The sequence below is a fragment of the Mustela nivalis genome, assembly GCF_964662115.1.
Source record: "Mustela nivalis genome assembly, chromosome: 18".
Classification (NCBI taxonomy): Eukaryota; Metazoa; Chordata; class Mammalia; order Carnivora; family Mustelidae; genus Mustela; species Mustela nivalis.
In genome coordinates this window covers 45,624,903-45,638,812 of record NC_139037.1, presented here as the reverse complement: position 1 = coordinate 45,638,812, position 13,910 = coordinate 45,624,903, and the positions used below count along the sequence as shown (strand labels likewise).

General features: G+C 53.1%; 1 protein-coding gene across 4 annotated transcripts in view; it reads left to right on the top strand.

The window, feature by feature from the left end:
- The first annotated feature begins 327 nt into the window (after nucleotides 1-327).
- Nucleotides 328-13,910, top strand: part of NUMBL (NUMB like endocytic adaptor protein) — a 21,141-nt gene continuing 7,558 nt past the window's right edge. For 2 of the 4 annotated variants that reach the window (XM_082709296.1, XM_082709295.1), the window contains exons 1-6: nucleotides 737-1,013; nucleotides 4,513-4,597; nucleotides 6,055-6,194; nucleotides 7,246-7,320; nucleotides 7,421-7,495; nucleotides 8,459-8,599. In XM_082709296.1, coding sequence (XP_082565422.1) covers nucleotides 759-1,013; nucleotides 4,513-4,597; nucleotides 6,055-6,194; nucleotides 7,246-7,320; nucleotides 7,421-7,495; nucleotides 8,459-8,599 — 771 coding nt within the window. In that variant the 5' untranslated portion in view covers nucleotides 737-758. Of the gene's footprint in view, nucleotides 563-736; nucleotides 1,014-4,512; nucleotides 4,598-6,054; nucleotides 6,195-7,245; nucleotides 7,321-7,420; nucleotides 7,496-8,458; nucleotides 8,600-13,910 lie in introns of those variants that run through there. The other 2 variants (XM_082709298.1, XM_082709297.1) reach the window with 2 other exon arrangements.

Sequence of the window (13,910 nt, the reverse complement as noted above, 5' to 3'; positions counted from 1 at the left end):
AGCCCAGCCTGGGCCATCTGTTGCCGGGATCCTCCTTCTACCCTTTCCCTCCCACCCGCCCCTCCTCCAGCCCCTCCCACACGTGCTGACCACCTGCTCAAAAGGCCGCCGCAGCTGAGAAGGCCTGCCCCCGCCCCACACACCTCCCGGGCTCCGCGCTCCCTCGCTTCGGCTCCCGGCAACATCGCCTTTGCTAATGGACCGTAATGCCCCTGCCAGCTGCTTTGCCAAACCCACAGGACTGAGTGGGAGCGGGGGTGCAGTGATGGCCAGAACAGCACCCTGGTCCCAGCCCGGCACCCCCACCCCCGAAGCCGAACCGCTCGCGCACTAGGACGCCTGGGTCTCTTCGTTCCCCCTCCCCTTCATCGCAAAAAGTGCCTCGTCACCGCTTCTGCCCGCCCCCGCTGGGCTGGGAGAACCGTGGGGTTAGCTGGAAGATTTGGGTATGTGGGGCGGCAAAGAGCTTCCCGAAGCAACTCTTTCACGGACGTGGAACAGAAGGCGACCTGAGGTCAAGGTTCACGGAGGGGAAGAGAGCCCACGCCTGGATAGGCCTAGGGTAAGGTCTCTACGAGGCTCACGTGCTGGCTCAGCCCGGGACTGGCCAATGGGCGTGGCGGGGCGGTGGCCGCACCAGAGAAGGCGGGGTCATATCTGCGTATAGGCGTGGCCTGCAGGCCAGGGGGTGGGGCTTAGGCCGGCCAGGCGCCGGGCCGGGGCGGGGTTTACTTGCATATCCCGAAGGCGGTGGGCCAATGGGCGGGGCTGGGGCGGGGAGCCGAGGCAGGAGGGGCGCTCCCCCGCCCCCGGAACGGAATCCTCCCGGGAGCGGAGCAGGCTCGAGCGCGTGCATCCCGCACCATCCCCCGGCCCCCGGCCCCGGCCCGCGTCAGACCGAGCTGCCGCCGCCGCCACAGCAGCAGCAGCAGCGCTCGGGGATCCGGGCCCAGCTGGGGCCGTGGGAGGCCGGGGTGCCCCGGCCCTGGATGTCCCGCAGCGCGGCGGCCAGCGTGAGAAGGGCGGGAGAGGGGGACTCGGGTGGGGGGCGGCGCCGCTGCTGATGTGGCGAAGGGTGGGAGGCGGCCGCGGCGCCCGGATGGAGAGAGGGTGCCAAGGGTGGGGAGGGTGGGCCTGGGTGGGGGTCCGGAACAGGCCCCCTCTAAGCCAAAGCTTGAGAGACAGGGGTCCGGGGCACAGGCCCTCTCTTGCCAAGGCCCTGGAGATAGAGATCTTGGACATAGACCTGCCCCTCAAAAGAAAAAAAAAATCAAGGGCAGGGGGACAGATTCTAGGTACAACTCCCTGGGCAAGGCTTTAGGGATGGGGTCCAGGACACAACCCCCACATCAGGCCAAGGCCTCCAGGAGGCCATTCCAGAGCAGACGCAATTCCCACTCCTCCCTGCCTGAGGTGGTCTCTGACCACAACAACCCTCTAGACAAGGTCTTGAGGATGGGGGTCCTTGGGCACAGCTCCCCCACCAAGCCAAGGCCTGGGGGGTCGGATTCCAGGCACAGTCTGTACCCAGGCCTCAGAGACGTCCTGAGCACAGCATCCCCCCACCAATCCCTGGGCGGCGTCCCAGGAACAGCCCCTTCTCAAAACAAGCTCCCTGTTCCGGGGACTCCACCCCCCACCCAGCCTGAATAAAATAGGGAAATTTCAGGCAACCCCCAAAGGCTTGGTCATGGATCCCTGGGGCTGCCCAGCTGTCTGGGAGCAGCCCCACCCGCAGACAATGCGCCGCCTCCCTCTCCTGGGTATGGCCCCCCAGGCTCCAAGATTCAGGCTGGGGGTGGGGGGCGGCTCCCCAGGGACCAAGCGCAGCCCTATCTGTCTGCAGCGACTGCGGGTGACTGGCGGCTTTGTGTGTGGTACCTGGGGGGAAGGGGGAAAGCAAGGGATAGGGAGGTGGCTAAGAGTGTGACCTGGTGTTTGTGTGACTGTGACTGTGACTATGGCTGTGGGTGTGTGTCTGTGTGCGCTAGAGCTGGGGGCCAAGGAATCCTGTGCGTGTGTCTGTGTTTTGTGCTTGTGGTTGTCTCTGGTAATGTGTGTGATGGTGTCTGTGACCCCGGCATTGGTGTGACTCTGTGTGTGTGTGTGTGTGTGTGCGTGTGTGTGTGTGTGTGTGAGACAGCTGCTCCTTATGCTGAACCCTGTACTTTTTAGTCTGTTCGAGTGTGCGTGTGCATGGTTGTAACTGTGTGGTTGAGTCTGTGATTACATCTTTTGTGACCCTAGGCGTGTGCTTTGGTAAATATCACTGGGTTGTGACAGTGTGTGTGTTGGGTCTGGGGTTAGGCAAATGTGTGGCCGACTAGCCGTGGGTGGAGTTGGGATGGTGGTACGTGGAGTTGTGTCTATGACTCTGTGGCCATGTGCTGCTCTCCCAGTGACTTGCGAATGTTTGTGGTTGCGTCTACAACTGATCGTATATGTGGGTCACACATATGTCTCTATGACACACAACTGTCCCTGCAACTCTGTGTGTGTAACTGCCATCGTATACGAAGATACCCCATGCCTGGTTGTGTGATGGCCCTGTGACATGTAGGACAGCGATTGTGTGTCCATGGCCACATCTATGTATGTTGACTTGGATTGTAGAAAGGTCTCCATCTAGCTCCGTTGATACGAAGTGTGCGCATTTATAGTTGTGTTTGCGTGTGATCTGGGTGACAGATTGGAGTAGGGGTCTGAACCCCTGACTGATTATTAATAGAGGGCTATTTTATCATGTGTGACTCAAGCTCTGCTTATGGCTGTGTGTGGTGGCACCAGGGAACTGTGGAGGGGGGGTGGATAGAGGTGATGGTGGCTTCTAGATTTGTGTCGGGCCTGCACATCTGCGACCCTGGGTGATTATATGTCGTGGCCTATGGGAGTGTACATGTCTATAGCCGTGTGGCTGGTGTGAATGTTCCTGTCTATGTGTGCGTGCTGGACTGTATTTCCATCTGGGTGGTTTGGTGACTGGGTGACTCTCCTGACTGCGTACATGGCTCTGTCAGTTCTGTCTCATCATCACTGTGTGCTTAGGACGTGTGACACAGAAATTGTGTGCCGATGTCTCCCTGTGTGAGATGCTGTGTGTCTGCCCCAGTGACTCGCCCAGGCACTGTGATTTTATGTGGCCACAGGCTTCTTCTTCATGTGTTTGCATGAAGAGAGGCCATGTGTTGGTGAGGGGGTGACATGGTGCAGCCGGGTGGTGGGGGCACTGGGGGACTGTAGCATGGCCAGGGCTTGTGGCTGGGTACTGGGACACCGATGCTGTGTCACTTGGCACACACAGCCATTTCTGAAATGCATGTGGCTGGGACTCTGAGCCAGCATCCATCTGGCTGTACCTGAGCCTAGCCATCCTGAGGGACAGTCGTCTCTGGGTGGGTCTGTGCATGTCTTCAGTGTGTATGCCTAGTCCTCAACCAGGCACAGACTGTGGCCATCCGTGTCTCTGTGTGTGATTGGTCAGGGAGGTCTCTCCATGTAAGGGTGGCTGATATGGTGACCACATGTGTGTCCCTGTGACTGGGTGTGTGTGTGACTGTGATAGCACGTGACCCAAACAACATGTTGGTGTGGCTGCTGCAGTTGGGGCCAGGAATCTGTGGGCTGCTGTGTGCCTGGACATGAGGAGGCACCTATGGCCGTGGCTGGGGGTGGTAGCGTGGGACCGAATGTGTGGCCGTGTGTCTGCATGCCCCCATGACCACATGTCCGTGCACAGCAGTGGAGCCGCATGTGACAGGTGTGTGTGATGGGGACCCTGTCTGTGCTAGTGGGCGACCTCTGACTGGTGTGACTCCAGAGGCAGCGACGCAAGTGTGTCAGGCGGGGGCCTGAGGAGATCTCACTGGGAGTGAGCGCTGCTCTGGTGGGGGTGCCTGGGCCCAGCTGTCCGTACATGGCCGAGAAAATAAGGAAGGACCAAACATCCAGTAGCTGGTGTGCCTGGGTGTTTATGGCCGTGCCTGGGCAGGCTGGGACTTGCTACTCACATGGACAGATGTCTGTGTCTGTGAACATGGATAGGATACCAGCTGGTTATAGCGGCTGCCGCCACTTTTGTGTGTCTGTGGGACCCGGTGTGTGCCCCTGCTGTGGTGTCTGCACAGACACACGTGTGGAGCTGTGCCCAGGTGCTGGGGATAGCCGGAGACCTGAGTTGTGTGCGTGCATGCATGTGACTGTATGTTTATGTGCAGCCTGGACAGGTGTCTAGAGGTCAAGGCCACTCCCTCCTCACACCATCCCCTTGGGTACTGAGGGCCTCCTGAGGCCAGGACATCCCCAACACATGCCCCCGGAAATGCACCGACTCATTCCTGGGCTCTTGCTACCGGGTGGCTGGTCTCCTTAGTAACAGTTGCTATGACAACTGGGGCTCTCATCAGGGAGCCTGAAATGGAGGGGGGTTTGGCTGTTGTCCAAAGAGGGGGTGAGGTAGGGGACTGAGCCCCACCCCAAGCCAGTTTCTCACCTTCTCCTCCCTTCCTTGGGCAGGGCGGACCCAGGAGGCCTGAGCAGCATCTGCCCCCAGCCCCTTGTGGGGCCCCGGGGCCCCCCGAAACCTCCAGGACGGAGCCAGGTGAGTGACCAGCTGGGGCCAGGGCAAGGGCTGAGTGTGTGCTTGGGTCTGCCTCTCACGACGGGAGGAACTGTCCCTGCACTCACACGGGCTTCATCACACTCAGGAGTGGGCACCCTCAAGTGTCTTCCCTGCACACTCGGTGACCATCAGGCCCACCCTCACAAATAACACTAATACACTCTCACAGACAACAACCTTGTGCTATCCCACATCTACCCAGATACTTGGTTGCATAGACACAGCCTCAGCACAACACTCATGAGCCCACAGTCTCTGCAACAGCCACACACTCTGACACACACACATATCCTCCCAGACAAAAGCCACAGACACACAGCCTCACCACCGACAGCACTCTTGGCCAGAGACAAAGACTGTCTGATAAGTCACAGGCACACACCGTCAGAGGCGACAGCCATCGAAGGCAGTAGCCACACTCTCACATGGACACACAGCTTCCAAGACAACAGTCAGGGAATAACCGCACTCTTGGACACTGACCCCCTCACAGACTGTACTCCCAGACATACACTTTCACAGACAACCATTCTCAGACCCGTGGCCTTTGGTACACACCGTCTTCAGAAATACACACACTCACAATGGTTGCATGTTCAGATCTAGACACTGGGAGTACACCAATTGCACACTTGCATGCACGCACACACATACACAGTCCCCATCTGCTTCTGGTGCTCTGTCCTAGTTGGCTCTCATGCTCCTGGGACTGTCAGAATGGCTTCTCAGTCTGTGAAGACTGTCTCAGTCAATGAAGACTGTCCCACCTCCACACCCCCTCCTTCATCTGATGGTCGCAGGTGCACACTGCCCCAGGGTCTCCTGTCTTTGACTAGACACAGTTGACAGAGGGGCGGATCTGAGGGGCACAGAGATGAGCCCCCAGCCCCCACACCCTCTGGCTTGGGTTCTGGACCTCAATCCCTGGATGTTCTGAGTCCCCCCCACATCGAACCCCGGCAACTCAGAACTCTTGTGCTCTCTGACCATCTCCTCCCCTGGCTTCCTACCCCCAAAACTCCTGGCCACATGACCTGTGGCCCTTATGCCTTCTAAGCCCTGTGCCCTCTAGTGTCTTGACTCCCTGTTAGTTTGGATCCTCATACCTCTTGACTGTCACCTCCCTAATCTCCAGACTGCTAAAAGCTGTGATTCATGACCCTCTCCATCCCCGACCTTCATGTACCTTGGCCATAAGTTTTTCTTCTGAAACCCCACTGCTTACTCTGGCATTACCCTGCCTTCCTGGTGTCCCCTGACTGCTGTTGATTCATGTCCCCTAAATGCCATGCCCTCTGACCCAGTGACTCCCCCCTCCACTGTAACCCAGATCCCATGTTATCTGACCCCATGTTCCCTGAGCACTCTATCCATCCTGCTGGAACCCATGCCTCCAGCCACCGCCCTTGACTCGTGGCCCTGTCCTGTGTCACCAGAAGGGGCGGGCACCATGAATAAGTTACGGCAGAGCCTGAGACGGCGGAAACCAGCCTACGTGCCCGAGGCATCGCGCCCCCACCAGTGGCAAGCAGACGAGGACGCTGTGCGCAAGGGCACATGCAGCTTCCCAGTCCGGGTGAGTGGGCGGGGCCATGGGCGGGGCGCTGTGAGCTTCTGGGTCCTTGGTGCTGGGTGAGAGGGCTAAGGGCTCTTCCTGTACAGAGGGATGGCTGAAGGTTTGTCCTGCTAGAGCAGGACCCCACAGCCTGGGCCCTTCAAAGGCAGGATCAAAACCCAACACACATTCTCTTGTACCATGAAGTTATTACCTGGGGAGTGGGGGGGGGGGTTACCTTCTTCCTAATGTCACCCTATTCTGTGGGAGCTCACAATTTCCAAAAGGCACTGGACGACTTTTCACAACACATACTGCACCTCTGTGAGGGAGAACGCAGGATTAGGGTTCAAATCCCACTCAGTCCCTTCCTGGTGGGGTGACCACAGCCGATGGTCACAAACCCTCCATTTTCTTTTCCCTTCTCCCATAAGCAGACATGGAGTGTGAGGGGTCCATCTGGTGGTGTGGGAAACACTGTGGGGCCGAGGAAGCGTAGGCGGCCAGTAAAGGGTGTTTGGCTAACCTGCAGCTGTGGGCCCGTAGGGCAGCCACCTGGCCCTGGCCTGGGGTCCTGAGTACTTCTGGCCCGAACCCTGCGAGAAAGCCCTCTAAGAGGATGCGCACGCGAGGCCAATGCCTCCCTTCCACTATTCAGCCCTGGCTTCATGCCACTGGGGAAAATGCTGGGAAATAGAGCCATCCTAGCCATGGGGTAAGGGAGCTGGAGCAAGTGTACCCCGGTTCTCATCAGTTCATCAGTGGGCCAGTCCTGGGGCTCACAGGGGCTCTGGGGCTTGCAGACACTGGGGCCCAAAGGGAAGAGGATAACGTGTTAAGGCCCAGGAATGGGGCAAGATGGGACTCAGTACTACCTGCCTGCTTCACCATCCTTGTCTGTATGCCTGGGATGGGAGCAGAGTAGCCACCTCATGGGGCTGAGGTGCAGAGTGGATTAATATGTATGATAGGCTAGGTACCTTGCAGGACAGGTCGCAGCTGCTCAGGGCACACTGGGAAGGGTACTGATTACTGTGCTGATTTTCTGTCCTCCGGTTTCCTCTCCCTCAAGTACCTGGGCCACGTGGAGGTGGAGGAGTCCCGGGGGATGCACGTGTGTGAAGATGCCGTGAAGAAGCTGAAGGCGGTGAGTGAGGCTGGAGCCGGGAAGGTACCACCCCCCCACCCCGGCTCAGACCCCAGGAGGCAGCCCTGACCAGGCCCTTTGTCCTCCTCCCCCACCCCAGATGGGCCGGAAGTCCGTGAAGTCTGTCCTTTGGGTGTCAGCCGACGGACTCCGAGTGGTGGATGACAAGACCAAGGTAGGAGGCCTGTGGGGGTAGGAGGGGGCACCGGTGGGCCCCTCACCTCCCCCACCGGCTTGAATCAGGACTTAGGACGCCTTCCCACCCACCTCCAGGATGTACCTCCCTCCCGGGCCTTCCTAGACCATGTGCTCCCGCAACATCTTGGCACACCTCATAGTCCTAATTCAGGGCTGAGTCCTGCAGTTATCACAAGCTGGCACAGATGGTGGGTGTGAGCACAGGCTGTAGAGCAGAGCCTTAGTTCGGATCCCAGCTCCCCCATGCATCTGCTGGGTGACCCCGAGTATGAGATTTAACCCCTCCGAGCCTCAGTTGCCTCATCTGTGAAATGTGGATAAACACGGACCCTGCCCTTAAATGAGAGGATAGGTGCATGCCGTGTAAAACGGTGCCTGGGGCAGCATACTTGTGCAGATCAGTGGATGTTAGCTGTTCTGGGTTTATTGTTATTGTTCCCAGCCAGAGGGGAGCCTCACGCGGCTGGGATCAGAGCATCTGTTTGCTCACTGTTGACTTCCCTGCCCGGAAACTGCCCAAGGAGGCAGCAGCACATGACAAGGGTTAGGTTAACGACTAAGCAGGATTGACATCTTTGCAGAGGCAGTTCCCTTGCCCCAAAAGACTGTTCCCTGCCTTTTTGCCTAGTTAATACCTCTTCCAGGAAGGTTTTGATGTCTCCTGATCAAGTGGAATTGGGCACCTGCTTATGGCTCCCATGGGTCCATGTGTCTCCCTCAATCCTGGCCCTGACCCCTCGCCTATGTCTTTCTCTGGTGATGGGCCTTGAGTGCCTTGCTAACTGGGGAGCCCCATGGGAGCAGGGCCCACCTCTGTTTCAATCAGTGTGGGGTCCCCACCCATTCAGGACAAGACAGAGAACAGACAATAAAGGAGCACTGAATGAATACAGGAAAGACTGTTCAAGTTCCTCTCCTGGTTTCCCTGGTCCCCTTCCAGGACCTGCTGGTAGACCAGACCATAGAAAAGGTCTCCTTTTGTGCCCCTGACCGCAACCTGGACAAGGCTTTCTCCTACATCTGCCGGGATGGGACCACCCGCCGCTGGATCTGCCACTGTTTCCTGGCGCTCAAGGACTCTGTGAGTATCACCGGAGCTGGGAGGAAGCTGGCTGGTTGCTCTTCGGCGGGCTCAGGTCAGACACTCACCTCTCTTCTCTGTTGCCCTTGTCCTTCGCAGCTCCTAACTTAGAGGAGTACAGGGAGGCTGGAGGGGTTAATACAAAGTGTCTGGAACAGTGCCTGGCACATCAGAAGTGCTCAGGGACACATTAATTATCATCCTCATTGTCCATAGTTGTGCATGTGTCTCTTATTTTTCTTTTTTATGAGGATCGCACGCATGTAAGTAACATGCACAGGCGTCCAGGACACAGCTCCGTAAACTCTTGCTTACATAAAAACCCCACCTGGTCCCTCAGGCCCTCCTCTGTGATACTCCCAGGGTACACACTCTTTTCAACCTTGATTCAATGTGTCTGCGGTTCTTCATATATTTGAGACATGAGGGTCCCCTCTGAGAATCTGACAGAAGCCACAAATGGTCTGTCTTCTCAGAAACATTCTCATAGTTAGGATTCTGAAGCTGCCATTCAGTTCAGGGAGATAGAAATTTGTTCCTGGCTTGTGTGAAAGATATCCAGAGGTAGGCAGTACAGGATTGGGGGCTCTTCTCTTCCCATCAAGGGCTGCAGCTCCATGATCTTGTCGTGGCACTGGAGTGTGGCCTCCACTCCATGATCCAAAATGGGTGCACATGCTCCAGCCCTTGCATCTTTATTCCAGCTACCTAAAGGAGGGAGGCATGCAGAGGGACAAACCCTCTCCTTTTGGGGAGCTACATAACAATTACATCCCATTGGTCAGCATGTAGTCACATGGATAACCCTTGCCACAAAAGATAATGGAAAATAGCCTCTTTATTCTGCCCTATCCCCTGAACCCTGACCTCAGACCACACCCAACCTGGTAGGAAGGCATGGTCTCAGCTCCCTGCATTAGCCAGTGTTTTTTGGTGGCTGGCTGCAGAAACCAACCTGGCTGATTTAACTCCAAAATGCTATAATGGGGGGAAATCTCACAAAAAATCAAAGGGCAATCAGAGCACTAAGCATCAGGATAGTCAGGGAGCTGAGCAGCCTGGGGGCACCACAGAGGGGACAGTTCCTTCCACTGCACTGCTGCAGAAATGAATCCAGCCTCTTTTTTTTTTTTAAGATTTATTTATTTATTTCACACACACACACACACACACACACACACACACACACACAGATCACAAGTAGGCAGAGAGACAGTGGGGGAAGCAGGCTCCCTGCTGAGCAGAGAGCCCGATTTGGGGCTCAGTCTGAGGACTCTGAGACCATGACCTGAGCCCAATGCAGAGGCTTAATGCACTGAGTCACCCAGGCATCCCTGGGGTTAAAATTCTAACAAGAAGGCATGGGATTGGCCTGTCTTGGGTAAGACCTCCCCTTGGTCAGGGGAGGGTGGAGCATACAGACTGACTTATCCAACATGCACAAGGAGCTCCCCAAAGGGAACTTGGGGTGCTGTTATCAAAAGCAAGGGGAACAGATACTGGGCAAGTAAAATAACACACATCCCTCTGAGATTTTTACGGGATTCCTTCATATTTCAGAAATCCCCACCCCGGGTGCCTGGGTGGCTCAGTTGGTTAAGCAACTGCCTTCGAGTCCTGGGATCAAGTACCACATCAGGCTCCCAGCTCCACAGGGAGTCTGCTCTCTCTGACCTTCTCCCCTCTCATGCTCTCTCTCACTGTCTCTCTCTTAAACAAATAAGTAAAATCTTAAAAAAAAAAAAAAAAAAAGGAAGAAAGAAAGAAAAAGAAATCCCCACCCTAAGGACTCTGGACTCCCAAAACTGCTCAGCACCCCCAACCTCCTCTGTCATACACACAATCTCAGACGTCAAACTGGGGGTGGAAAACTAGCGTGAAAGTATCAGGATGGATTAGTCAGGATGGGTAAGCGCCTGCCAGGGGCTAGTACGGAGATAGCAGAAACCCAGGGCCCCAAGCGACTGCAGATTTCCTGAGCAGAGCAGGCTAAGTTGTATCAGCTATCTGTTGCTATAGAACAAATTGCCCCAATGTTTAGTGACTTAAAATGACCGTCATTTACTATTTCTCAGGGGTTTCGTAGGTCAGGAATTTGGACAAGGCTCAGCTGGGTGGGGCTGGCTCCAGGGTCTCCTGTGCTGTTACAATGTGATGGTGTTTGGAACTGTGACCCCAAGAGCCTGGCCGGATAGCCCCACTCTTTACGGATCTCAGGACCTCTTCACAAGGGCTGTCTAGCAGGGGGTTCAGGAGAGCTGGACTTCTTCCATGGTGGCGCTGGGCTCCAGTGTGAGTTAGAGAGAGACAGAGCTCACACCGGCTTGGTCTTGGTCTTGGAAACCACACACACAGCCTTGCTTCTGTGGGATTGTGTCTGTCCAGGTGGTCATAGAGGTCTTCCCAGGCTAAGGGGAGAGAACACAGACTCCACCTCTGACAGGGGAGTGACAAAGTTCTGGAGGAGTGGGCGGGTGCCAGAAATTTGCTGTGGCTATTTAGGGAAAACACGGCCACATGGTTAGTGTGGGTTCAGTGTCGTAACAACAGCTGTGGGACATGAGGCCCAGGTGACTTTCCTCTTGGGGACTCAGTCTCCTCTTCCATGAAATGGGGGTGTTAGCAGTGGCTGCTCCCAGGTGTGTTGGGGAAGCATTTGTTAGGATCAAACCCAGAAAGTTCTGAACAGAGTTGCATAACACAGGTTCAGTCACTAGGAACAGTTGCTATCATTTGAAAAGTACTTGGGTGGGGGATGGTTCCTGGGTGGCTCAGTCAGTTCAGCTTCTGTCTTCAGCTCAGGTCATGATCCCAAGGTGCTGGGATCGAGTGCCACATGGGGCTCCTCACTCAGTGGGGAGTCGGCTTCTCCCTCTCCCTTTGCCCCTCCCCCTCCTTGTGTGCTCTCTCTCTCTCAAATAAAATCTTGAAAAGTACTTGGCGGTGAGAATCAAAGCAAGAAAAGCGCAAGGCCATCTCTTCTGTGTAGAGAGCGTGACCTCTGCTTTCCCTTCTACTTCTGAGCCACGGGTTTGAAGCATTAGGTGGTAGAACTCCCAGGATTCCCCAAGCATAACTTCACTTTTTGAGGTGCAGTTCACATGAAATTGATCATATGAAAGCTCACACTGCAGTGGCATTTAGTAGGCTCTTAACCTTGTTCCTTCATCACCTCTCTCTGGTTGCCCATATCCTCATCGCTCCTAAAAGGGAGCTCAGACCCATTAAGCCGTCATTCCCTGTGCCACACACCTTCCTCCCTGACGGCTAGTGACTTTCTGTCTCTGTGGAGTTAACTCTCCTAGACAGTTCATACAAATTGAACCGTACGGTATGTGGTCTTTTACGGCTGGCTTCTTTCACTTAGCATCATGTTTTCAAGGCTCATCCTTGTAGTGCGAGTCCTTACTGTTTTATAGCTGAGTAATACTCCACTGTATGGATATATTACATGTTTATCTTTTCATCCTTTGATGGACATTCGGGTGGTTTCTACTTTTTGGATATTGTGAATAATGCTGTTATGGACAGCATTATGGATGTGCAAGTATTTGTTTGAATACCTGTTTCTAATACTTTGGGGTCCATACCTAGGAGCTGGATTGCTAAATCATATAGTAAATCTATATCTATATTTAAAGTTTTGAGGAATTGCCAAGCCACTTCCCACAGAGGCTGCACCATTTTATATTCCCACTAGCTAAGTACAAGGGTTCCAGTTTCTCCACATCCTGGCTAGCACTTAATACTTTCCTTTTTTTTTTTTTTTTTTTTTTTTTTTTTAATTATAGCCATCCTAGTAGGTGTGAAGTAGTACCTGACTGTAGTTTTGATTTGTATTCCCTACTGACTAAGGAGATTGAGACTCTTTTTATATGTTTATTGGCCATTTGTATATCTTTGGAGAAATGTCTGTTTAAATTCTGTATCCATTTTTTTAAAGTTGGGTTGCCTTTTTATTGTTGAGTTGTAAGAACTTTTTATATATTCTGGATACTAGACACTTATCAGTTGTATGATTTGCAAAAATTTCCCCCCATTCTCTTCAGTTGTCTTTTCACTTTCTTTAGTAGTGTCCTTTGAGATACAAATGTTTTTAATTTTGATGAAGTTCAGTTTATCTATTTTTTTCTTTTGTCCTTCATGCATTTGGTGTCACGTCTAAGAATCCTTTGCCAAATCTAAGATCATGAAGATTTACTCCATGTTTTATTCTAAGAGTTTTATAGTTTTAGCTCTTACATTTAGGACTTTAATCCATTTTGAGTTAATTTTTGTAAATGGTGTGAAGAAGGGGTCCAACTTTATTTTTTCCATGTGGCTATTGTCCTAGCACCATTTGTTAACAGGACTGTTCTTTCCCCCATTGAAGTCTTGGTACCCTTACTGAAAATCAATTGACCATAGAGGTGTGGGTCAATATCGGGCTCTCAATTCTGTGTCATTGATCTGTATGTTATCCTTACAGCAGTATCACATTATTCTGATTGTGGTAGCTTCGGAGTACTATTTAAATCAGAAAGTGTGAGTTCTTTTATGTTGTTCTTTTTCAAAATTACTTCGGCTCTCCTGGGTCCCTTGCAATTCCATGTGAATTTTAGGGTCAGCTTTTCTATTTCTACAAGAATCTATTGGGATTTTTGTGAGGATTGCACTGAATCTATAGACCACTTTGGAAATATTGCAGTCATTAACAGTATTAAATATCGTAATCCATGAGCATGGGATGCATTTCCATTTATTTGGGTCTTCTTTACAGTGTGTGGTAGTTTTCAGCATACATGGCTTTGACTTCCTTGGTTAAGTTTATTCATAACCATTATTTTATTTTATTTTATTTTTTGAGAGTGAGTGAGCATAATCATGAACATGAATGGGAGGGGAACAGGAGGGACAGAGGGAGAGAGTGGGAGAGAGAGAGAGAGAGAGAATCATAAGCAGGCTATACACCCAGCACAGAGCCTAACACGGGGCTCCATGTCACGGCCCTGAGATCATGATCTGAGCCGAAATCAAGAGTGGGATGCTTAACCGACTGAGCCACCCAGGTGTCCCATTTTATTTTTAAATGCTATTGTAAGCGGGATTGTTGTAACTTCATTTTTGAATTGTTCACTGTTAGGTAGGTATAACTGATTTTTGTGTGTTGATCTTGTATCCTGCAACTTTGCCAAATTCATTTATTATCACTAATAGTTCTTCTGTGGATTCTCTATGATTTTTATATATAAGGTTATGGCAGTTGTAAACAGAGGTAATGTTACTTTCCCCTTTCCAGTTTGGATGCCTTTCTTCTTCTTCTTCTTCTTTT